Genomic DNA, 25,068 nt, shown 5'->3' on the forward strand with positions numbered 1-25,068 from the left:
ACAGAGGCAAACCCTGCAGCCACAGGTGAGCCATAGTTAGGAACCCGTGCCAGAATGTGTCCTGCAGTCCTTGCAATGACTCAGATAAAAACCATTCTCCTTGAAACTTCCCTGGCAGTAAGCTCTTACTGCTGAGAATAACGTGCTGGTGCTTAGCTGGTTATTTCCTTTAATTTCCTAAATAAATCTTGGCTCATTTGTCACAGTTGCTTCCTTGTTTATGATACTGAGCGTCTCTTTTGTCCGTCTGGTATTCACACCTTGAAATCCTGCTAATTATTGATTGCATTTCCCCTTAGCAGCTGCTGTCCAAGCTACGCCGAGTTTCTTCAGTCAGCTTTGAACTCTCCTTACAAGCCAAACTCACAGGCTGTTAATCATTCTCCCCTGCAGGAACTTATTATCAGATCTCCCTCAATTATTAACTACCCTGCCTCGCATCCTGAGGCCGTACACAGGAGCTGTACCGTGCTGGCCGCCCGGAGCAGTGTGACGGTGGGTGCAGGATTGCAGAGCGCTCGTTCTGGGGTGGGATCGGGCTGGAAAGGGCAGAGCCTGCCCTGCACGGGCCGAACCGAGACCGCCGGACCCGCCCAGCCCCGGGGTCACCTCCCTGCCCGCCGCCACCGCTCCCCACCCAGCTGGCGACCCACAGGTGTGTGGGGAACGGGGCGCCTTTAAAGCACGGCGGACCCGCCCCCTTAGTCCCGCCTCCCGGCCCTTTCTATTGGTTTGCTCCACTACATTTTTCGGGCCTTTGACAGGACCCGCTCTCTGATTGGCTCAGCCGCGGACCTCTCGGGGACCGTCTCTCAATAGCGCCCCTGGGCTCGGCCGACAAGCCCCGGCTCTGGCGGCCCTGTCTCCGCCTGGGTGCGCGGCGCTGCGCTCCGGCCGCTCTTCAGCGACGCTCCCCGGCTGAGGGGAGCGGCAGGGCCGGGGGTGGGATGGCGGGGCCGGGACCCCGGGACTGAGCGGCGGCGGCGGGAGCGGGGCTGGGTAAGAACGGGGCCCGGTGGGTGCGGGCGGAGGGGGGCAGTGGGGAAGGAGGGAGGGAGCGACACTGCGGCGCCTCAGAGCGGGGCGGCGGGGCCGCGGGCCTCCGAGGGCCTCCTAGAGCCCCATGGCCGGAGCCTCCGGGGTAGCCCTGGGCAGCTGAAGGCTGGGCTGGAACTGCAGCGGGGCTCGGCTGTGCCTGTGAGACCGGCGGCGCCTCCTCGCCAGCTGGAACCGAGTGACCGCGCTCTGCTACTTTCCTTGCGTGTTGTGCCCCCGCCTTCCACAGGAATCAAAACCAAAACAGAAAAAACCCCGGGATATGCATTTCTGTAATCTACCTCTGGGTCAACCTCTGGGCCATGGTTCTCTGTCTGTGAGGATTTGGGCTTATTGTTTATACTTCTGCTTTCGGTATTTTTCTTTTTGCCTCGTTGCAGTTCCTTTCTTTTTAAGCTTAGTTCAGAACGAGATGTGAGAGAGAAACTGTAAGGGAGTGCCTCAATTACTGAGGAGAAAATCCCTGTCTTAAATTCTCAGAGTGAAATGAAAAATGCAACTGTTGTGGCCAAAGGGGAGGGTTGAAGTGATTTCTTAAAAAGGAAGAGAGTGAACCAAAAAAAAAAGGTTTGTTTTTTTTTTTTTTTTGTTTTTTTTTTTTTTTTGGTGGGGTTGGTTGTTTGGTTTTTGTTTGTTTGGTTGGTTTTTTTTAACTTGTAGTGTTCTGGGGTATTTTTAAGTGTTTAAGTTACTGAAGTAACAGTTATATTATTTGAGCAGGGATCTGGTCAGTGCAGTTTTTATTGCACAAATACAGTAATATAAGAAGCAGTCTTAAACCTATCATGATCTCTACGTAAGAGACTTTCTGATGCTGCTTGCAGAAAGACAGAAAAGTTCCAATTTTTTATTACAGGTGCAACTTGTGCAGTTTGTAATTCACCTTTCTGAAGGTGGGCTTGGGAGGAACAGACAATTGCCAGTGATGTGATGTCTGAATTTCACTGAGCTCTGATATTGTTACAGTGCCATGATTCAAGGACCAATAAGCATTGGTGAGATAACATTTCCCTGAAGGTGAAGCAGAGCCCTTCCTAGTGCTCTGTCACTGCAGCCCAGGAATCATGCCCATGTTCTTAGTCTGAATGCAGCTTATCCAGGCCTGGACTGAGGAATTGGCCTTCACCAAATCAGCCTGACTTCATCTGGAATGCAGAAAAACATGTTATTTTCTGTTCTGGTACAGAGTTGCCTGCTGGATGAAAAGGGGAGACCGTGACAGCAGCACTGGTTTCTTTCCACGTGGCTCTGGGGTGATTTTACCCCCCATGGGCTGGGCTGGCTGAAGCAGGCAGTCCCATGGAGGCAGGGTGTGGTGAGTGAACTCTTGGATATGCTCAGCTGACAGGACTTATTTAGGACTAGACAGGGCAAGGACAGTGTGCTGAAAGAAGCAGCATTGCTGATCCCTAGTTGGATCCTTTCCCTCATTTCCTGGTCCCGTTGCTGTGGGATTTTTGCTGTTGATTTGGACAGGAGTGGGCCAGTTCTCCACATCTGTGCTGTAGGCCTTAGCTATTAGAAAAGCATGACCAGAGTGCTGTCTGTCTGGTGGCCTTGGCTGCACTCTCTTATCATGCTGGCTGTTCTGTTGCTCTGCTTTGTGTACACTTTATGTGGGGAGGAAGAATACAAGTACTAGGCTGTAGTGAGCAGCCTGGCTGAGAGTTGAGCTTGATTCTGCTTTGCCCTTTGAAACCTCGTGACTGGACTTCTGTTACTTGTGGCCAACTCCTCTCCTTATCAGCAGCTGCTGTTCTGTGATAGTGGTGGCTTCTGGCAAAAAATAATGGAGCCTGCTTGCTCTTTTCATATGAAGTTGTTTTGCTAATGTAAGTCTCTCACAGCTTTATACTTGAGCTCTTTTCAGTGTGACAGGCAGATGGAATTCTTTGTCCCAGAAGAGCTACTAGGAGGTTGTGATGGTTCACAGTTGATAATGTTATTCTGCCCATGGTCTGGGAGGTTCTTCTTTACTTTTCCCCAGCTTTTTAAAAAATCATGTAGAAATTTTTCTGTGCTGGCCAATGTGACTGTTCTTGACCTCAGCTCTAGTGACATGTAGTGGTGTTACAGAGGAAGAGAATGGAGCAAAATTGTTCAGAGAAAATTCTTCTCTTGGCAGTTCAGAGAAATGAGTAGCTGGAGGGAAGAGAGGACATTTCCAGAGATGAGTTTGGAATGTGAAGGTCGTTTGCTGGAACCTTTACTTAGAAGTAGAATCTTTTGGCCCAGACTTTGCCATCTTGGTGCAAAGCTGCTCCTTCCAGATCTGTGTGTTTATTTACAGTGATGTCTCTCGTGCAGCACTGCATACAGCAGTCACAAAAGAAAATCCCAGCTCAGGGAGTATTGTCAGCAGGGGTGAATCAAAGGGAAGTTTTGTTGGCTGAGGATGGGATGATTCCCTTGCCCCTTAGAGAACCTGGGAAGACTGTCAGCCTCTGAAGAAAGAGCCTATGACTGACAGTCTCAAGCAAGTCTCTGAAGAAGGTGCTACTGAACTCTGAAAGCTCAGCAGATGACACAGGGCTGTGCTGTTGCTTTCCAGCTTGTGACTCACTCAGAACCTCTAAGGAAAAATACCTTCTGAGCCCTGTCATGGGGGCTGTCAGTTTTCACCACACAAGTCAGGGCTGGAATCAAACAGGGAGATTTTTTTTTTTTTAATAAATCCTGGATTAGCTATAACACACAGACTGCTTGAGTGCTGTCCCTGGCAATGTGCATCTTTAAGATGTTGGCGGTCAGATTTATCATTTCTGCATCTGTGGGTTGTCTGTGATCTCTCTTTTGGGGATTGTTAGGAGGGGTTATTGGACCCTGTGTTTGTATTCAGCTTGTAGCTACTGAGCTTAACAGTCAGGGTTCTACTTTAGGGTGGGAAGAGAGTTGCTCAAAAATAGAATTGTTCTGGTGTCTTGCAGAGGGTTAGAAAAAGAATTCTGCATGTTGGTTTTTGCCAGGGTTGGGTTTGAAAGGTAAAGACTGTACAGTTCCTTTAGGTGGGCGTATGTGAGGCTCTCCCTGCTCTCAGACTTCAGAGTTGGTAACAGCAATGGGGTTTTAGGAGGGACTTTCATTTTTTCTTTGCAGTATGAAATTAAATTATTGACTATCACTTCTTGATCTTGGGATCAAGAATAAATGTCCTGGTAAAGTAGGGCTTTTGTCTCTATCTGATGATGCATATATTGCTGTTGAGCCTTGATTTCTTCTAGGAATCTGCTGAAGCTCCAAGAATGACAAAATTTAATCCACACAGCACCATTTGAAGGTGCTTGTTACTCTGATATCAAAGTGTGGTTTTGTACTGACCACCCTAATGGCTGTGTGCAGACTTAGGGCAGGTGGCATTTCATTGTGTAATACAGTCTTTGACATGATGATAATTGGCTGTGCCAAGCAGGAAGCAGTTGTGCAGGGGCTTAATGTCAAGGATGTGTTTTTTTAGCTGTGACTCACAACTGATTTAATATTGCTTTTTTTCCTCTGCTGTGATTGTCTTGCTCTGTTTGATCTGGACCAGAAGGAGGACAGGATGTTCCAGTCCATGATGTCTGTGATGACATTCTCTGTGTCTGACAACATCACACATTCGACTGCCCTGGTGACAGCGCTGGATAACGTGACAACTCTCTCCCCAATGACAACGCACGCCATCAACGACACCAACATCACGGTGCCGCACAAGTGCCTGCTGCTGCTCTATGAAGACATTGGGAAGTCCAGGTGAGTTGGAGGAAATGGTCTGACCCTGGACCAAGGGAAAGAGCTTTGTTTGTTTCTCAGTTTGCTTGAGAAGGGATCAGGGCTGGTGCTTTCCTTTCTAGAGGCTGAAGATCAGGGATAAAACCTGTTTTATTTACTTTTTGCAGAGTCCGCTACTGGGATCTTCTGCTCCTGGTTCCCAATGTGCTTTTCTTTATGTTTCTTCTCTGGAAGCTGCCCTCTGCCAGGGCCAAAATCCGGGTCACTTCCAGCCCAATCTTCACTACATTCTACATACTAGTGAGTACCACTCTTTGCCTTTGAACTGATGAGAGTTATTTTTATTATCACTCATGAACAATATCACTGAACTAGTGGAGAGAGCCTAGACCAGCTCTTGCAGGGTTAAAATCTGCTTTCCCTGCTTTCAATCTGCTAGTTGAAGGTGTCCTACAAGAAGTAGACATTTTTTCACTGATTGAATTCAGCTTTTAATAGGTTCTGGGGCCAAATCTGCTGGATTTTGTTCTCCTGTGATGACTTCACTTTTTCCTTTTCCTTTTTTCTTCTCTTTTCTTGCTTTGATGTCTTGGAATGTAGTATCTTATGCCTTCTTTGCTCCTTGCAGTAAGTAGCATGGGACACAAACCCAGCTTTCCATTGAGGTAGTGAAAGGAGAATAATTTGTGTCAAATTGTTGAAAAGCTTGGTCATCTGCTGGAGAAAACGGTTATGTGACAGAGTTCTGGTTAGTCTGGGAATGTAGAAACCCAACCCTGTTAGTTTCTTTCACATCATGTCAAAGTGGCCCTGACTTGATGTTCTTTATAGTTCTTTGGGTGGAACAGAATATTCAGTACAGTTACAGTTCACAAACATCAAAGATCTTGCTGTTCTCTCACCAGTCCTGTGATGCCCTGTGATACTGCTTACAGGACATCATAAATGCAGCTAAGGACCTGCCTGAATTTGTTTAAAAATACCATTCAGAAGCTTTTTGATATCCTGGCTTGCCCTAGTAACCTCACCTGAATCTTTGTTTGCCCTTTCAGGCCAGGAGTTGGGGTTTTGGGCTTCTGCACAGTTTTGGATAACCAGGTATACACACAAATGTTTCAACCTTTTAACAATCTTACTGTCCCTTTCCAGTCTGGATTTAAACCTTCCTACATGTTTCCAGTAATGCGCATGGTCAGTAGAGGTTTGTGCCAAAGGCTTTGAAAAACAAAACTCTTGATAAACCAAAGGGAGGAAAGGGAATTGACTTTATGCTCTGGATGGCAACTCAGCCCTACACAGCTGCTCTCTAACTCCCCCTCACTGGAGCAGGGGAGACAATCAGAAGAATAAAAGTGAGAAAGCTTGTGGGTTGAGATAAAGACAGTTTAATAAGCCAAAGCAAAAGCTGTGCACACAGAGAAAGCAAAGCAAGACATTCACTTACCACTTTCCATGGGCAGGCAGGTGTTTTGCTGTTTCCAGGAAAGCAGGGTTCCATCACATGTAATGGTTACTGGGGAAGACAAACACCATTACTCTGAAAGTCTTTTCCTTCCTCCTTCTTCCTGTCTTTATGTGCTGAGCATGATGCCATATGGGATATTCCTTGGGCCAGCTGGGGTCAGCTGTCCCCACTTAGCTTGTACACCTCCAGCCAACTCATCGCTGGAGTGGGATGAGAGGCAAAAAATGTCTTATATTCTGTGTAAGTGGAGTGCAGCAGTAATGAAAACATTTGTGTTATCAACACAGTTTTCAGCATAAAAATCCTAAACACAGCCTCATACCAGCTGCTGTGAAGGAAATTTCCTCTATCCCAGCTATATCCAGCACACAGTCATAGGGGAAAATGCTTTAACTCAGTTTCATACTCATTTCTTGAGTATGTTATTGGGAAATGAGGATGGAAGTGTGTTCTGTGAGATCTTCCTTTAGGTTGGCTGTTTGTCGTGTTCTAGAGGAATGCTTTCTGTGGAGTTGGTGATTAATGTGGAAGAGTCTCTACCTGCTTAGAGAGGAAACAAAAAGATGTGTGTTCCTCTCCAGTGAGCTGTTGCAGCTCTAGAACACCATTATATGCAGGGACCCATCTTTTTTGTCAGTGTTTTGTCATGGAGTTTTCCATCCCAGGAAGGATTGCTGTATTCTCTGTTGCCATTGCTGTCCCTTCTTCCTCTAAAAGAGAGAAACTCATCTGTGGGTCACTTATTGGTCGTTTCCATTCTGCAACCACCTTGGAATCAGCTTGGACTCTTGGTTCTCTGATAGCTTTGGCTGTCTCATACCTTCACCATTGGGATCAGAGTGACATTTAGAGAATTTTATCTGGAAAACTCCACTTTCTTAGAGTGTAAGTCTGTACAGTGGAGTGTAGATACATCCAACTGAGCTCTTAATTGCGCAGGATGGCTGAGCCTCACTGAGCTGTCATGCTTCAATGGTGTGTGAAGTGAGTTGGGGATCTCTATGTTGCACTCTGCAGCAGGGTGAGATGTTTAAAGCTGGTGGCTGCAGGTGACTTTTCCTCTGCATTGTCAGTATGGAGTGAGAGAGCTGCAGGTTTAGTTTTGCCACAATTGTGTAGTGTGGTAGTTGGTATTGAGTGCTTTCTGTTATCTGATATGATTGGTTTAGTCAGACATACCAGCCATTTGGTTTTGTAATTCAGAGGTTTTGTAATGTTTTTTCTCTCTGTTTCTTTTTCTCCTCCCCTGCCCCAGTGGAATGAAGGGAAGACTCTAAAGATACTGTTGTAAAGATTAGGTGAAGAACTCTTCAGAGCTTAATTTGACAGCTGAGACAATTGTTCCTTCCTAAATTCCAAGGCACTGCTCCTGTCTAATGGGTCTGAGGAATCTTTTTCAGGAAATTAACTGTAGTCTGCCACAGGAAATTCTTAGTACACGTTATCAGCCTGGAAAGCTGACCTGAAAGTGGTGTTCCAAAAGGGTTTCTGATCACTACTGCATATATACCTTTTGACATGAGCTCACTTTTGCTCTTTTTTTGCAGGTATTTGTGGTGGCTTTAGTTGGCATTGCCCGAGCTGTTGTCTCCATGACTGTGAGTGCCTCTGATGCTGCCATGGTTGCTGACAAGGTAGGTGCAACACTGACATTAGAGGCTGTGCTTTGTAAACTTCTGATCACAGCAATCTGCTCTGGCTTCCCTCTTACGTGTGTACAAGAAGAATGTGCTTTTTTTTGTAGTACTCTTAGGTATGTGCACTGTGGAATCCTGTTTTGATAGCTGGATCTAAATCATCACAACATCCAGGATGGTAAAACAATGGATTTCCTAAAATAGACACACAAATAGTGGCAGCAAAAGTTTCCTGTTACAGGGATTAAATGAGTCTCTTTTGCAAGAGGTGAACATTCAGATACCTTTAATGGATAGGCAAGACCTGGCCTTTGTTACTCTTGCAGTATTCCAGTGGCTCTTTGAAAATGTTGAAGTTTTTGTATTGAATGCAAATAAAACCAACTTCCCCTTTGAAACTGACACCTGAATGTCCTTGCAACCACTCTGAGCACGGGGTGAACGTTTAGGAACCAGGAAATATCTTTGTATGTGCTGTTCCTTTGCATTAATTTGACTTGTAGCAAAATATTACTTAAAACAAAAAGCTCTGAAGTTCTTGAGCTGTTAGAGAAAGAGGAGTCACCTACAGAGTACAGGTCTTTGGGCTTTATTCTCTGGGATCAGTGTGGTTTCCTTGTTTTTCCCTTTAATGTTACTGTCAAAGCATTGTGCTGAGCTGCTGTTGCGAGTGGCTGGATGTTTGTAGCATTTTTCATTCACTTCTGTCCAGCAGATGTAGGTCCAGAACTTGAATGATGAATAAGAGGTGGAAAGGTGTTTTTCTTCAGCTATGGTGTTGCTGCTAAGTGCAACAACTGGGAAATCATGTAGCAAGACATACTCTGACAGTTTTTTCTGTAAACATGCCCTATTCTGTCTATTATGTTTCTTCAGTGTTCTCTTATATATATGCACACACCCTGTGTGTTTGCTGGGATTAGAAGTGTCTTATGCAGTGCTTCTTAAAATATTACATATCTTCAAGAGAGTACCATTCAGTGTTCAGAGGTAAAGGGTTAACAAGCCAGAATCTGGGTGCTTGTTACAGGTTTGGCACTGATTTATTGCATGACTCCCTGAAAAATTGCCTCACCTGCTTTTTATTGGTCATGTTTCACCAAATAAAACATGAGACTGCAAATGACAGGCTGGAATGGGGGGGTGCTTTTTACTTGAATATGCTTTAGATGTAAGGACCAGTAGCTTTGGAAGAGGGCAGAATACAGGGTTTGTTCAGGCGGATCTACTGCTTTAAGAACTGGCCTTGTTTAATATTTTACTTTTGAGGTCATCATGGGCTTGTGCTCTTTGGGAGCACAGCAGCAAGAACACATCTGAAACAAGTGACAAATCCTCAACTGAGGCAAACCATGGCCACTTCCTCTCTGTAGAGCTGCTATTTGCTCATTCCCACACAACTGTTCTGTTCCAGAGGCACGAACAGGGCTTGGAACAAGCATGTGATCAGTATCCCTAAAAAGCATGAGAAGGGTTTGTGGATATGACCAGCCATTCAGAGGCTGCTGTCCCATGGAGTTTTGCTTTATTAACTTCAAACTGGTTCCTGGCTCCATCTAATCATGTTTATCTGGTCTCTGTTATCTCTCAGATCCTGTGGGAGATCACAAGGTTCTTCCTTCTGGCGATTGAACTGAGTGTGGTGATTCTAGGCCTTGCCTTTGGTATGTGTCAGGAGTGCTTTGATTGTTTCCTCTTGCCTTTCCTTCCACAGAGGTTACATTTGTAAGTTTGTGGTGATGCTGATTCTATAAAGTGAAGAGGCTGTAGAATAAATGCAAAGTGCAAATTGTGGAGATTTAGTTAGAAGTGACTGAAGGCCTCATTATACTTACAGATTTATGGTTTGTGTGATTTAAGGGTTTATATGTGCTTGGTTTGTCCTGTACTCATATGATGGAGTATACAGCTTAGGTAAGATTTTTATGCCGAGATCAACAGTCTGATCTTTGCTTCAAGCTCATTTTATTTAAGATAGTCCTGTTGGGGGCCCTTCTATCCCCTTCATCCCATCCTTAATTGGTTTGATCCATCCTGGTTGCATTCAAATGCTTTATCTTCAGTTTTTCAGTTATGCAAGTGAAAATGCCTCTCCCTGTGGGTCAGAGGTAGAGGACAGGGTGGGTGTCACTGTTGCACATGTCAGTGGGACGTGTGAGCAGTGCATTTTTCATCTTTTGAGGGCTCATAGAATAATTTAGATTGGAAGGAGTTTCTGGAAATTGCCTACTTCATTATATTCCAGAACAGATTTCTCTACTCCAGCCTCCCATCAATTCTTCTCTCTGAGAAGCAGCTTTATAACATTTCAGTGTACTTGATGCTGGAGTAATTACTTTTTTTTTCCTTTCCTGTAAACCCAGCAGAAGGACTTAGTTGTTTTCTCTTAGTGTGGACCAGGAGGAAAGCAAGTTAAAATTTGTTGTTTTGTAAATAAAATTTTTGCCTGTGAAAGGCTCAACTCTCCAAACAGGGTTTAGTGAGCTTTAACCTTCCCTTGAAGGCCTCTGGAAATAAAAGTGGTTTCCTTTATTGCTTCTGAAAGGAACTGTTTTTAACCAGCGCTGGGGTTACATCCTGAGTCACTTCCATTCCCCATAATTACAGGTCACCTGGAGAGCAAGTCGAGTGTGAAACGTGTGCTGGCAATCACCACTGTGCTGTCTCTGGCATATTCTGTCACTCAGGTGAGTACACTGAAGCAGAAGAATTTGCAAAAGAAGGAACTTTGCTTGAAGTTAAGCAGTTAAGTGTGTGACTCCTATCTGAAAGTGGCAGCTTTGCTCTTTAGATGAGGTTTTGGAGGAAGACTGAATGCTTGTGGCAATGTATAAGCAGACAGTATCTGCTTGTCTTCTTTACTGCATAAATAGCTCAGGTAAGGTGAAGAAATGAGGCTTGGATGGATTGTATTGTTTAGTGAATCTGAGAACAAGAGTGAGGTTTTCCACACCTGAGCCACAGGTTCTGGATCTGGCCTCAAGGTCCATGAAAACCATGTGCTCGCCAAGCAAGGGCAGTGCAGTGCCATTGTCTGCTGAGTCTTTGAGAGCTGAGAGCTCCTGCTTCTCTTCAGATGAGCAGCTGGCTTAGTTTATTAGGCATGTCTTCATGTCCCTGAACAATGCAATCTGTGTCTGGGTTCTTTCTCCTCCTCAGCATGTCAGTGGTCAGCCCGTGTCTCTATACTCAGGGCAGTGCCAGAATAACACACAGAGCTTTGTTCTGGGACCAGGCTCTTGGCTGCAGAGGCAGTGAGCTGATCATTACCACATGATAAAGCTGGAGGAGCCTCATAAAATATCAAGTGTTGAAGCTATATCTGGGTTCAGTAGTGCTTACAAGCACTTTGCTCTCCACTGCCTGTATGAGTAGCTCCTAAACAAGACAGTGTCCTTTCCCAAGCTAATTATATTCTGGATGTTTCAGCAGAAAGGTCTACTTTAAAGATGGAAATTAAGCTCTTGGTCTATTTTAGACAGAAATGTGCTTGCACCCCCTGTCCACCTCAGTCGCTCTTCTGTAATGTCACTGGTGCCAGTTTCCTTCTGATGTAGATTCCTGTCACTCTTTCTCTCCTCACTTCTTGTCTTCAGTTTCTTCCTCTTCAGTTTCTTCCTCTTTACTTTTCTGTGTGAGTGTAACTTGGTCTAAGCAGGGCAGGGCTTGGTTAGGTCAGGGGTGGAGGGCAGGCCAGCTGCTTTCTGAACTTCTTTAAGCATAGTGTTAGTGTCCCTTATCCAAATATGCATTTAAGTGAGGATACTGCTTGTAACAGAATCTTGTTGATGCCACTTCTCTCCTAGGGCACCCTGGAAATTCTGTACCCTGATGCCCACCTCTCAGCAGAAGACTTCAATATCTATGGCCATGGTGGGAGACACTTTTGGCTTGCCAGCTCCTGTTTCTTCTTCCTGGTAAGTACTGGGAATGTGTTATGCACTCTGATAGCTTCTTTGTATTTTCTAAATGGAGCAAGAAGGATGATCTGAGTACAGTAATGCCCTAATCCCCCTCTTGCAGCACAGTAGTGATGCTTCTCATGTGGTGGGGAAGCTGAAGCAATAAAGGTGCAGTGGGAGTGCTGTAAGCTGTATTCCAGCTGAGCTCAGATGAGCTCCCTCCAGTGTTTCTCAGCTGTTTTGTGCTGATGGGGGGGAGTTGTGGGACCTTCACATCTGTACTGTGTTAAGGGTTTGTGCCTCTGCCCTGAGACATGAAGGGAGTGCATAATACCACACACCATCCCTGCAAAGATTGAGTTGCCAAGCAGCCATGGAACTGTTGGTTCTTTGTCTCAACAGGTCTATTCCTTGGTGGTGATTCTTCCAAAAACTCCTCTGAAAGACCGGATTTCTTTGCCCTGTAGGTAACTGTAGTGTTTTCCATAGTATACATGGATACAGCATCAGGATAAAGCATAGATGGGAGTAAAAGGTTCCTGTGTGTGTTTGTGCTGCAGGTGCATTCCACATCTCAGAGTTTAGATAACATGGCAAAGGACTGATAACTTATCCCTAGAAAAATTAGTATGTTGTGTCTTTTGGAGAGCAGAGTAAGAGCAGTTATACTGCTACATTAGTAGCTAAACAATTACATTAAGAAAACAAGACCTACTGCTCAGTTAATGATACAGGTATAATATATAATCTTCTGAGAGCCCTAAGAAATGGCTTCTTAATAACAGCTTCCTTTGAAATGCACACATGATGTTAAAATGTGCGTGCTAGTCATCCCCTGGGAAGGGAAGGCTAAGTGGGAGATGCTCAACAATTTTTATCTGACTTTTACTTTTGTAAGTAATGCTTCTGTTTGTTTGGTTTTTGCTGTTGTTGCAGAATATCTGCAGCTCCTGAATAAAGAGAAGCTGTTATTAAGGTGTTTGTAAGCTCTTATTAAGCTTATTATTGTTATTAAGCTCTTCCCTAACTAGCGTTGACATTGCTGTGTGGGTATCCTGAGGGAGGGGATATGGATGTCACATGTCGCAGGCACAGGTCCTGGGCCTGATCTGCCTGGTGTCCAGCATACCCTGCTGCTCCTGTTGAGGTCTCCTGAGCAGTTTTATTAGTGCTGTACTTTGGAAGGGAACAGCTTCTGGTTCATCTGGGTTGGTTTTGTTTTTCTTGCAGACAGTTATGTGGCTGGCACTGGTTCCAGATGCTTGCAAATTAAATCTTTGCATGTGTTGCTGTAACCTTGCTTTCAAAACCCATCTTGTGTGTGCATATACACATGCAGGAGGGTATGGTTTAGGCCATTTTACCACCATCAATCCTGCCAGCATGGGACAGGAAAATGCAGTCTTGATTCTTCAGCAGTTCTTAGAGAAAAGGTCATGAGAAGCTTCTGTTGGATTTGGCATCTCCATCAAACAGATTTCCATGGGTCTGGTGTTTGAGGTTGAGTTTCATGTGTATCCATGTCTTTCCCACAGCCAGGAAGAGTTTTTATATCTATGCTGGTATTCTGGCACTGCTGAACCTGGTGCAGGGCCTGGGCAGTGCCCTCCTCTGTGTGGATATCATAGAAGGACTGTGGTATGTACACTGGGGGAGGGGGTCTGCAGCCCTGGGTCTTGTGTTGTATTTGAGTGTCCTTTTACACTGCCTCTCCCAAGAAAACAAACCTATGCTGTGTTCCTAAGAAGGAATAAACCTGTTGGTTCTGGTTTGTGCCAAAAGACCTCGAAGTAATCAGGAAACTCCCTAGTGGAGAGGTTATGGAGCTGTGTGTGCTGCAGTTGTCTTGATGTGGTGAGTGAGAGTAATAGTGTGAAGCCACTGATGTCTGGCCATTAGTAGGTAATAAGAGAGGAAATTGGCTGTTTGTTAGAAATGTGGAGACACCCTTATACCTGGAGTCTCATTCTGCAGGGATCAGTGTCACATCTATGAGTCAAAATTGGGAGTACTGAGACTCTGCTCTTGGTCAGACCTTGGGTTTTGGCATGATTCCTCTGAGTGTCTAGAAGCAGTGACATATGTTGATGACAATGGCTGTAACTTTGCACCAGTTTAAGTTTCTTTAGCATGATTTTTCTTGATCTCTGGACACTTTGGAGGGAAATTGGATCATTTGGGAGGATGTGAGTGGTGTTACCCAGCTGTATTGTGCTTGAATGCTAAATCCCTTCATGTTCCCTTTTGTTCTTGACAGCTGTGTTGATGCTACCACGTTCCTTTACTTCAGCTTCTTTGCACCTCTCATCTATGTGGCATTCCTGAAAGGTTTCTTTGGGTGAGTAGCCAGGAACAGGAGTTTAGAGGGGTATATATTGTCATTTAAGTGTTTTGCACTCAGGTTCTCTCCATCTGCAACTAGAACACCAGTTAGAGAACCAGTCTTAATTTCTGCCCTTGAAGAATTTCTGTGACCCGTGGCTGCTCACTTCTATGCAGGGCTCCTTTGTATCCAGTTGATGGCTGGATTCCTCACACAATTCAGAGGATCACTTCTTCAGCATCAGCATCATATACAAAATTTTTCTGCTGAAGCTGATAGCTGAATGCTTAATGAGGAATTGAGTCCTGGGAGCTTAGACCGGCTTCTGGGTGGGTTTTGGGGTAAATTTGTGGAAAGGATGAGGGAGTTGAGTAACGCTTCGGCCGAGGACTCTGCCGTGGGCCCAGAACGCGCTCGTGAAGAGCCCGGGGAAGGTCGATTCTCAGGCCGGGGTCGCCGCCGTGCGGCCACTCGCAGGAACTGCACCTTGGTGAGAAAACGAGTGATTTAGTGTAGGCTCTAGTATTTGTAGGTCATTAGAGAGAAACAGCAGGCTTCAAAATAAGAAGATAAAGTGCTTTTAAAATATGAAAATATACCTCTGCATCCCTTTGAAATTAGAAGGGAACATTGTCTGGAGCTTAAGATGAAAACTGCTGATCCACAGTGTTTGTCTTTTGATTTTCATGATGTGCACAGTTAGAACTTGAAGTGTACTCCTATTCTGACTCATTCTTGTGTCAGCAGCCAGGCTGTTGAGGACTTCAGTAGTGTTTGGGTACTGTTGCCCTCAGTAAATTCAAAGCCCCCAAAGATGAGAACTCTTTTCCCACATAGTCAGGATTTGTATTTCTCTTAAGTGACTTCATCCAAACCTTAATTTAGCATTACTTTGAGGCAGTTACTCTGCTGCAAATTTCTAGACCAAAAGCTCATTTAAAGAGTGTTTGAGGTCTGAATGCACAACTTCTTAACGCTGATGAGTTTCAGTTAAGGATAGGTAGCTGTGATACCACATTGGTAAAGCATGCATTTTAAATCTTCTATCACTCCAGGTCTGAACCCAAGATCCTTTTCTCCTACAAGTGTCAGGTGGATGAACCTGAGGATGTGGATGTGCACCTACCCCACCCTTATGCTGTTGCCAAGAAGGAAGGAATGGATGCTGGATTCTACTCAAGCACTCAGATTGACACCACAGCCTACCTGGACGACGTGGCCTCTATGCCATACCACGTGGGCAGCATCAACAGCATAGACAGTGACCGCTGGAAGTCCATCAATGCCTGAGGCAGGGCACCTCAATCACATGAGGCCTCATTTCTTTCCTTCCAAACTTCCTGATACCACAGCTCTTAGGATGTTCACTGGAAATCTGTCCTTGGCTATCTGCTGTGGCTTTCCTCTTGTCCTTAGGATTTCCAGCACCTATTGTGGAACTAAGTTGGCACCCCAAACCCTTTTGGGAAGAACACTTTCTGTTGCTACATGAGAACAATGTAGAGTGGTTTTGTTCATAAACCTTTAAACACTGAACTTTCCTGATCCTCCACGTTCCAGATGTGAATATGACCCAGAAGATGGCCCTGGCTGGCACTTCTTCCTTTTCAGTGACTGAAAGCACTTGTTTCTCACTTAGAGCAATGGTGTTTAGGGATGATTTGACTGCTGCATTGTACATATATAGAAAGATTTTGGTGGTTGAAACCAAAGATGATCTTCCTGGGCTAAGCAGCATGGCTGCCTGCATCTTGCCGTAATGGAACAGCACAGGTGGTGATAGTGTCTGATGAGGGAAGCTGGTCACTGAGGCTCACCCTTGGTTTCAGCTAACACTGTTGAAAATTGGGAGTTGGAGTTTCTAGTGGTTAAAAGGAATGTTCTCAGTGTATAGGGGAAAAAGAGGTATGAAGTGGAATGAACTGTTCTCTGTGCCCAGAGAGCATTTGGGGAAGGCTGGTAGCCCACAGCATGGATGTGAAGTGACTGAACAATAGTGAGACAGAAGGACAAACAGTGCTGCTGTCTAGCTGAGCTGAAGGAGCTGTGAAGCAGTCTCTGGAGGCTGTAGTGCTGTGCATTTGAGCTCACAGGAAAATCTAAGTGACAGCACTGAATCAGGGCTGAGTTTCAAGAGTAAAACCTCTGAGGTAGGTGTGTTTTCCATCTGCACTCTGCTTCGTGGCTTTGGCAGGGGCTCGGAGAGTGCTGTGAAGGAGGAAGGTGACTCTGCAGATGAAGGCTCCAGAGACATTCAGGTGCTTGAGGCAGAGCAGAAGCCTATGATGAGTCTGAGCTGTCAGAATTTAGTGACTGGAAACTCAAAGACCTTAGGTGTGCTAGAATCAAGCTGGCTGGTGTGCTGCAGTGGGAGGTGGGTGTGTATTTCTGGCAGTGGCCTTCCCTTTCATTGCAGTTCAGATCCCCAGACTGCTGCTGGTCTGTGTAAGTTTTTTGGCTCAATATGTTGAAAATGCGTATGTGCATGTGGGGAGCAGTCCTTTTAAAGACTTCCTGGAACTTCTTATTAACCTCTTCCATGCTGGAAGAGGGACTCCTGTTGTCTGGGCTGTCTGCACAGTTTCAAGACGTGGTGTTCCACTCCAGCAACTGTTCATATAAAGGCTGCATCAGTCTGGTTTCTGGGATATCCTGTGCTTTCCAAGGGTGAAGATGTGTATTCCTCTAGATTTGGGGGTGCTCTCCTACCTGAGTCCTCCAGGTAGGTGGAGATCTGCTGTAAGCAGCTTTCCACTAGGGATGGTAGAAAGAGGGAATTTGCAGTGTTTGGGGACTGTGTGAATCTCTTGCCCCAACTTACTGCTGTTCCTGAAGAATACTGAGGTAAGAGTTAGCAAGGTGCAGTGTGGAGGTGCTGGCTTGGATCATTAGTAGGTAGAAGGTGGTGTTTGCTACTAGGTGTTCCCACCACAGGGAAAGAAAATGTGGGTAAGAACATGAAGTTCATATTAGTTGCCAAAACTATGCAGGCCTTTGCTTATCTTATTTTGTTAATGATCAATGCAGCTTCTCTGTCTGCCTGGGTACTTTGCCCTGCAGGCCTCTAACTAGCACTGGCACCTTGAAAACAAACAATGCCCCAACCACCCAATCCCTCGCTCCCCTTTTTTATTTTATTTATTTACTTCTGTGGGAAAAAAGGCTTCCATCTGTCTATGTGCTAGAGGTGAGTAGTTTCTTGTAGGTCACAGCCTGTCACATTTCCATTTCATGCAAGGGCTGGATGAGGAGCTGGCCAAGTCAGCCCTTGTCACGTTAGAGGAGTGTTCCATGCTGCTCTGTCACTGCTGTCAGTCAGCCTGAGGCATGCTGGACTGCTTGCTGTAAAAGGGATGGATGATGTGCTGCCTGAATTGCTGTGCTGCCGCTCCTGATGCTGCTTACAACTCTGATCTGAGCTGCTGTTGGTTAGAAAGGGTAGGGGAGCCACCAAAGCCTCCCTGGGCCTTGGACAGAGTCAAGAGAGATGAAGATTTCAAAGCAGTTGAGAACTAAAGGAGCAACTGGTTTTCCATCCTAAGGAGTATTTGTTGATTTTCAGCACCCTGAGTGAAAGGAATTACCTGCCCTCCTTGGTGATGTGAAGAGCCTGTTATGAATTTGCCTTTTTTACCATCTGAATTCAGTGCTGAAGGATCACCTGTGCAGGTTGTCAACCTCCATCCTGTCCTTTGCTGGCAGGACTCCAGTATTTCTGTCCCATGTTCTGCTGCTGAGGAGCTTCTGCACTAGGTCATGGACTGACCTTCCTCCTGTTATGTATTTATGTATATAAATCTTTGGGCCATCTTCAAGTGGTTCTTGAGCAAAATGTGTTATGTGTGGGGGTGGTAAAAAGAGAGAAAATATAGAATAAATGTATATTTTTGTTTGTAAAATAAATAAAATTAAGTTTGGCATAAATAGTCATGCTTTATTTCTCAAATGAGACATTGGGGAGGAAAAATAACTTGAAGATTTAAAAAAAAAAATTGCAGAAAGGCATGGGCACAGGTGTGGTGTGGTTTTGTTAGCCTTTGCCAGCTGTCCTTCCTGGATCTTTGCAGGTGATGTCTGCCACCTGGCTGGGAGTGTGCACCTGGAAAGGCCTAGGGAAGGATGACAGGAGTAATCACAATTATGGAAACACTTCTGGAGGAGTAATCACATGGTTGAGACCTTGCCAGCCTGGAAGAGCAATGGTGTGAGCCTGTGAAACCCTTGGAGAGGACAGAAGAGGTGAGTAAGGAATATCTGTTCATGGGCTCTTTCAGCACAAAAATCAGGTACCATCAAGTGAAGTGAGCTGGTGGCAGATGAGAAATGAGCAGGAGGCAGGTGAGCTCTGGGGGGGAGCTTCAGGCACCCCTGTGCTCTGCCTGGCTGGTGCAGACAGCTCATGGTGCACAGTGCCCTTGTCTTGAGAGCTCAAGCAATGGGCTGACTCTCCAGCATACAAGGTGATGCACAATCAACCAAAATATTCCCTGCTTCCAGGAATGTGCTCTAGAAAAGAGGGGGGCTTTGGGGGATGCAGAGTCCCACATACTCCCTTAATGCTGGCCCAAGTCCCACTCTGAGGCAAAGCTCTGGTTGCCACATTAACTGCTGTGAGGAATCAGCAATAAACAGTTAAAACTGCTCCCATGCACTGCTGAGCAGCAGTGGGCCAAGTAGATAAGTAACAAATTGATACCAACTGGCCATATTTCTGGGAATGCAGAAAGCTTGTTTGAGAAAGATTCTCCAAAGCTGTTATTTCTTGCTTCGGCCGCCTGTGTGTTGCATTATCTCATTCCTTCGGTTTAGGCTGTTGGGTCAGCCATGCCTGGCAACGGGGACTGTATCAGGCGTGGCCTGAGCTGTGCAGGATTCCTCCGTGTGTGTCGGGGCAGGTGACGGCACCGTCTGGCTGGAGCAGCGTCGCTGGAGGGAGCGGAGGTGAATTCTGCCCCCAGCGCAGCTGCTGTGTCTGATGGGAGCTCATCCTCCCTCAACTTGGGAAAACCCCGTGACTTGGACGTGTAGCAGTGGAAGTTGTAGGGGCAGTTTTGATGCCGCGTTCACTGCTAGGGCGGTGTGGAGGGCAGGCTCACCGGGACAGCAGCGCGACTCTCCGCTATCCCGGAGCCGCGTTCGTGCCCTGCGCTTCCCCGGTGCCGGGCGGGCTGCTCTCTCCCGGCACAGACTACATCCCCCAGCGTGCACCGCGCTCGGCCGCCAGCACCGCGCCGCGCTATTGGCCGCCCCGCGGGCGCCGCCAATGGGGAGCGGGTATATTGGCAGGCGCTGGCAGGGCAGAGGCGCTGCCGGCAGCCGGTGCGGGAGAGGGGCGCGGCGAGGATAAGGCGACCCCCGACGGCATGGGCGGCTGCGAGAGCAGCCAGGGCCGCAGGAAAGTGTCCTTCGGGCTGGACGAGCAGGACCGAGTCCGGGTGCTGCAGGGCATCAGGGTGAGGCGGCCCGGGGTGCCGTGGGGCCGGCTGTTGGAGGCTGCGGGAGCCGGGGCGGAGGGAGCGGGGCTGGGGAAGGCTCTGGCCGGGAGCTCAGGGGAGCGGGGGGCGAGGCTAGAAGGGACGGGTGGGGCAAGCAAGGAGGAGGGGAGGGAAACCTGGAGGCTGAAGGAGTAGGGTGCTGGAGAAACGATGGGGTGAGTGGTGGGAAGGAGGGCTGGGGGCCTGGGCATGGCTGTTGTCCAGCGGGGCACACCAGCACCAGCTCTTTATTTTCACTTCCAAACTCTGCTCCCAGCCCTCTTTCTCTCCTCGCTGCTCAATGACCTCGTTTTGCCCCTGCCTTGTGCTTTGCAAGCGGTTTGATGCTAACGGCGCTGCCAGGCTCGGAGGGCATCCAGGAGGGGACAGCTCTGCCCTTGCTCATGGTGCCAGGAGCCGGGCAGAGCATCACTGAGTGAGCAGGGGGGATGAGAGCTGGAAACAGGGAGCTGTTCCTGAAGGGACACTGGGAAACTGCTGCTTGACCTTGTCTCGGAAATTGACACGTGTGTGTTGTGGAAACAAGCCCTGGACAGTGGTGGTGCTACCATTAAGGATTTCCCCCTGCCCTCTGTTAATATTTTTCTTTGTTTTTTTACATGTTAGTTTTGGGATTTTTTATTACTACCATCATTTTCATTGCTCTTGCTTCTAATTCTTGATTTCCTCTTAAAAATTCTTCTTGATTCCCCCCTAAAATCTGCCAGAATTAAATCTGCCACTTAACCTTTTGGCTCACAGAGAGTGTGTGGTGCTGTGGCTACTTCTTTTTCATCCCATTTTGACTAATTATTTGACAAAGTTAGGCACAATCTCAGCTATCTCCTTGTTAAAGTTTTTTGATGGAGATAAAATTGTCTTTGCCTAATTTCTCTTTACAGGATATAGACAAGGATTTGTGTCTTTAAAATCAGGAATTGGGCATGATAACAATGTAAAATGAAAGTATTAAAAATGCTCTTAAGTTGGGTAGTAGCGATATAACTGAAAATATGTCTTCTACTGTGGCAAGCCCAGATGGGGAGCAGCCTCATTTAGTTTTGTTCTGCAGCCAGACCCTCTGACCTTGGCAGGAGAAAGGGGTCAATTTTAACAGTGCTGTGAGAAGCCTTTTGGACTGAATTGCCAGAAAACTTCAAGTTAACTTTTCTTTCTTTTTCATGGCTTTGAACCCAAGTCAGGTAGTGAAAATGAAGTTGAGATTGCAAAAGTGTTTGCAGCCTTATGTGGGTGGGAGGCTGTTCTCTGTCACATGGGTTGCGGCATGTCTGCCATGCTGAGCTGGGTTAGCAAGCATGGAGCAAGAAGAGGAAAAGATGGACTTAAACCTGCTTAATTCATTTCCTTCCACTTCTGGTAGATTTCTCCCTATACAAAGGGTTGACTTGTTTAGGGGTGCTCTCCACTTTTGTTGGTGTTTGTGGAAGATTGTCTAGTGAAGCTTTAAGGGTCAGGCAGCAGATTGGAGGTTTTGTCACTTACTGATGGGGGTGGGTTTTAAAAATGTAAAGTCAACATGCAAGTGCTGACTGCCTGGACTGGAGGGACATTGCAGTAAGGTAACTGACAATACTTGTGTGCTATCATAGGAACTGACAAATGGGGAGGTTCACAGTGAAAAACACAGCAGAAACTGACGTGGCTGGTTCTGTGTTTCAGCTCACTGAAGATGTAGTGAACCGGATGAAAGGATCCTCTCCAAGCAGAAGGGAGACTCAGAGATCTCCCCGTGCATCCAATGGCACAGCTCCCTCCTCCCTTGCTGCAGAAGGGAAACCCAGACCTACAGGTACTGAGGAGTGGTGCTGCCACTGCATGTTACAGGGTAGTTTTCAGTGCTACCCCCTTGTGAGAGGAGCTCTTTGCTTACCCTGTTTCACTCTGGGAGCATTTCCAGTATTTCAGGTCAATGTGCAATAAATAAGGCAGAAATATTTTGCTTTTCATTTCTGGCAAGCTGCCTTGTTGTCTGCTGTACATGCACAGGGTGTATGTTGTGCATGGGTGAGGGAAGTGCTGCTTTTTATTCTTTGGAAAGAAGCTCCCAGGGAAAGGTAACCTAAGCACAGCTGGATAAGTGGATGATGAAAACTTGGTTTCTGAAGTTGTCTTTATTTACATGTCAGAAAACTGTTTGATTTCTGTTGGTTCTCAGATAGGCTTTGTTGATCTATATCAGCAGTGTGGATTTATTTAAAGCATCCAGACTAAAATGAAGTTAGAGAACTAGGCCTTTGCTTTTAGGGATTTGTTTGCTGTTAGCTTATGTCTTTCCTGAATGTAGATTTAGCTTTATGGATGGCCAGAACTCCGTCAAATAATTTAACCTTCACTTTTTAATTACAAGGAGAGAAGGAGGTCAAGAGAAAGACTTATTGAAACTAGAGGAAGGAAATGAGAAGTAGGTCTACAACCATGCTCATATTTCAGTATATATAAGTTTGAGGACTTAATATCCTCACACAGTTTTCTGGAGCATGGTTTATTCAGTGTGCCTGTTTGAAAATGATGCTGTTGGTGTGTCTATTTCATAAATTCAAACTCTATCCATCAAACCTAAATTTTCTTGACTTTCTTTTTTCTCTTGATGAATAATATGAAATTTTCCTAAAATAATCTATGATGTGATGAAGGACTACACTTGTAGTATTATTAGTTGTCACAGGTTTCTCTTTTCCTTTCTAGGAATTCAACCACCAAAGGAAAGTGACTCTGCTGCAGAGCAGGAACTCTACAGGAGGTGAGGTGAAGCTCTTGAAAAAGACAATAGTTTAGTTCATTTGGGAATATATCTATGTATGCATATGTCTGTGTTTTACCTCAGCACAATGAGTGTGTGTTTGACAGCAGCTAAACATGAGCCCAGGTGGCCAAGAAGGCCAGTGGCATCCTGGCTGTATCAGCAGTAGTGTGGCCAGCAGGACCAGGGCGGTGATTGTCCCCCTGTACTGGGCACTGCTGAGGCCACAGCTCAAATCCTGGGTTCAGTTTTGGGCCCCTCACTACACAAAGACATTGAGGGGCTGGAGTGTGTCCAGAGAAGGGCGAGGGAGCTGGGGAAGGGCTGGAGCACAAACCTCCTCGGGACTGGCTGGGGGTGTTTAGCTGGAGAAAAGGAGGCTCAGGGGGGAGCTTATGGATCTGAAAGGAGATTGTAGCTGGGGCAGAGAGGGGTCAGTCTCTTCTCCCGGGTGTAACAAGTGACAGGACAAGAGGAAATGGCCTCAAGTTGTGCCAAGGGAGGTTTAGGTTGGGTATGAGGGAAAATTTCTTCACTGACAAGGTGGTCAGGCATTGGAACAGGCTGGCCAGGGAAGTGGTGGAATCACCATTCCTGGAAGTATTCAAAAGGCCTTGGATGAGTGGATGTGACATTTGGGGACATGGTTTAGTGGTGAACATGGTGGCATTGGGTTAATGGTTGAACTTGATCTTTCCCAACCTTAACAATTCTGTGATTCTGTTTTATGATTATGTTTTAATACCTGAGAATCTCCTTTGAAGCCTTTTTCAGTTCAGGGCTGCTTCTCTTAGTGTTGTTGCTGCATGCATTTTGTGATTTTTCTTTCCTCTGTAGAGCCGAAGAGCAGCATTGTCAGCCTGGCTGACTCCTTTCATTGTTGTATGTCCCTTGATCTTTCCCAAAGCAGTGTCTATTTGTCTGGCTGCTTCCTATTTTCACTGTTTTCAGGTGATAATTAAGTACTTAATAGAGCTAAATATAACTCAAGTGTAAGCTTATGTGGTGCAATGGCTGCTGTTGTTGCCTGAGCTGTACCTCACTGGAATTGCAGGTCATATTTAAAGTTTGTTGGGCTTTTGAATTCCTGCTGACGATGGGATTGTGAGCAGATTTTGTGCCAAAGAGATTCTGGATTTGTGTTTTGGCTCTAAGCAGGGGTACTCCATGACAAGCCATGACCCTGTTGCTGATGACCTTCCCTCTGCTTTTGGTGCTCATACAGGTACTTGGCAGAGCAGTCACTGGTCCAAGAGGAGTTGCTCCGGCTGGCCAAGAGAGAAAGGGAAGCAGCCTATGAGGCCAAGGAAAGGTCTGGCATTATTGAGGAGAGGCAGAGAGCAGCCCAGCTGGTGAGTAACAAACCCCCTGCTATGCTTCCAACCTGCACAGGCTAAAATGGCTCTGCTTGAGGGCATTCATTTAATGTCATTTGTGTGATGAGCTTAGAAACTTGGGTTTGGGCTGAAACATGCCTCATCTCACTCATCATTTAACATTTGGCTCACGGTGCAGCTGCAAGCTCCACTTGCAGCATGTTACTCCATGCTGCCAAGGCATGAACAATGGCTGTGCTGGGGACAGCTTTACCTGTGGCAAGGAGTCTGTGTGTGTATGTGGTCCTTGTCTAGCTACAGAGAACTCTTTTGAACTCTCAAGTGTATGAAATAAATGTTTCAATATATACAGGATCAAATTGTGCTGACCTGATATATCCTGAGACTTTGCTCTGTTTTTTTCTAGAGTATAGTAGTGCATGTACACAAATTAATAAAAAGTAATAATGTCTTCATTTGTTTGAGTCTTTTATAAATCTGGTAACAGAAGAACTCTTATGAAACTGTCAAGTATTGTAACCTTTTGAAGAATGTTTAGGATTGATTTTTAGGGACCAGGAAGCATAAACCTTTTTTTGACACACCACTGACTCCCAAACCAATTTGTTCTTGCCCAGCAGGCAGACTTACTTTTGGGAACTTCTTGCTGCAGCTTTTACTCTTAGTCAGGCACCTTGGTGTTATGATGACCCATTAGGTTGCTGTCATACCAGTGCTGAGAAGAGCAGTGCTGGAGTCACAAGTACAGTGGGATGAGGCTTAGTAGAGCAAGAGGCTTTTATCAATCACCAGAGTACACTGGGATTGTCATTGGTCCTTAATATTCACATGATGCTATTTTATATTGTTTTCTTTTCCATACTGCCATTCCTATGGTGTGCTGTCTGTAACCAGTGCAGAGTCTTACTGGAGCTGCCACTTTTTCCTGACCTGCAGTGGTGTCAGGGTTTGACAGCCAGGTGGGGCCATGCTTGCCACAGTGAGATCAAACTGCCCATTCATTTAGACTGTGCTGTTAAGACTTTATTGGGAGAACTAGACCAAGAGAATTCTCCTTGCCTGGTGCATGCTAAAAGGATGGTTTAGGGAAAGGACAGACTGGAGTATGGATAGTCTTTATTGTGGTTCTTTCATCCTACTGATCTGTAGCTTAACCAGTGTGTGCTTGATTTAAACAAAGAATCCTATGGGATTTGGGGTTTTTTTTTCTATATGTTGAATGATAACAGGCCTGGCTTACGTGGGGAAAATGTGAAGCAGTTAGAGGTTTATAATATAAAGATATTTTTTGGGACTGAATAAATTTTATGCAAGAATGGTGACAGTGGTTCAAGGAAAAGGTCTTTGTAGCTGCAATCCATCTCTGACAGTGATCCCCAGCAGCTGCTGATGGAGAGCATGA

At 45.9% G+C, this 25,068-nt stretch overlaps 2 protein-coding genes across 4 annotated transcripts in view; both read left to right on the forward strand.

The window, feature by feature from the left end:
* Nucleotides 1-886: 886 nt before the first annotated feature.
* Nucleotides 887-18,018, forward strand: TPRA1 (transmembrane protein adipocyte associated 1). 2 transcript variants are annotated; one of them, XM_036391019.2, is made up of 11 exons: nt 887-999; nt 4,586-4,788; nt 4,935-5,067; nt 7,780-7,866; nt 9,461-9,533; nt 10,477-10,556; nt 11,676-11,786; nt 12,174-12,234; nt 13,307-13,409; nt 14,029-14,109; nt 15,150-18,018. In XM_036391019.2, exons 2-11 carry the CDS (start codon nt 4,598-4,600, stop codon nt 15,382-15,384), a joined length of 1,155 nt encoding a protein of 384 aa, XP_036246912.1. In that variant the 5' UTR covers nt 887-999; nt 4,586-4,597; the 3' UTR covers nt 15,385-18,018. The 2 variants fall into 2 exon arrangements, with proteins under 2 accessions (XP_036246912.1, XP_036246910.1); XM_036391017.2 differs by lacking the exon at nt 887-999 and adding an exon at nt 1,846-2,371.
* Nucleotides 18,019-19,387: 1,369 nt separating this feature from the next.
* The window catches only part of CHCHD6 (coiled-coil-helix-coiled-coil-helix domain containing 6), a 109,295-nt gene continuing 103,614 nt past the window's right edge, over nt 19,388-25,068 (forward strand). For both annotated transcript variants that reach the window (XM_036391281.2, XM_036391283.1), the window contains exons 1-4: nt 19,388-19,547; nt 21,249-21,378; nt 22,275-22,329; nt 23,555-23,681. In XM_036391281.2, coding sequence (XP_036247174.1) covers nt 19,458-19,547; nt 21,249-21,378; nt 22,275-22,329; nt 23,555-23,681 — 402 coding nt within the window. In that variant the 5' untranslated portion in view covers nt 19,388-19,457. The remainder of the gene's footprint in view (nt 19,548-21,248; nt 21,379-22,274; nt 22,330-23,554; nt 23,682-25,068) is intronic.

Source organism: Molothrus ater, chromosome 11, assembly GCF_012460135.2.
Source record: "Molothrus ater isolate BHLD 08-10-18 breed brown headed cowbird chromosome 11, BPBGC_Mater_1.1, whole genome shotgun sequence".
NCBI lineage: Eukaryota > Metazoa > Chordata > Aves > Passeriformes > Icteridae > Molothrus > Molothrus ater.

What these genes read in the sequence shown, in the direction of transcription:
- TPRA1 (XM_036391019.2), top strand. Translation starts at nt 4,598, where the DNA reads ATGTTCCAGTCCATGATGTCTGTGATGACATTCTCTGTGTCTGACAAC. An exon ending in GAAGACATTGGGAAGTCCAG is followed by an intron (nt 4,789 to 4,934) that starts GTGAGTTGGAGG and finishes TACTTTTTGCAG; the next exon opens with AGTCCGCTACTGGGATCTTC. An exon ending in TTCCTGAAAGGTTTCTTTGG is followed by an intron (nt 14,110 to 15,149) that starts GTGAGTAGCCAG and finishes CTATCACTCCAG; the next exon opens with GTCTGAACCCAAGATCCTTT.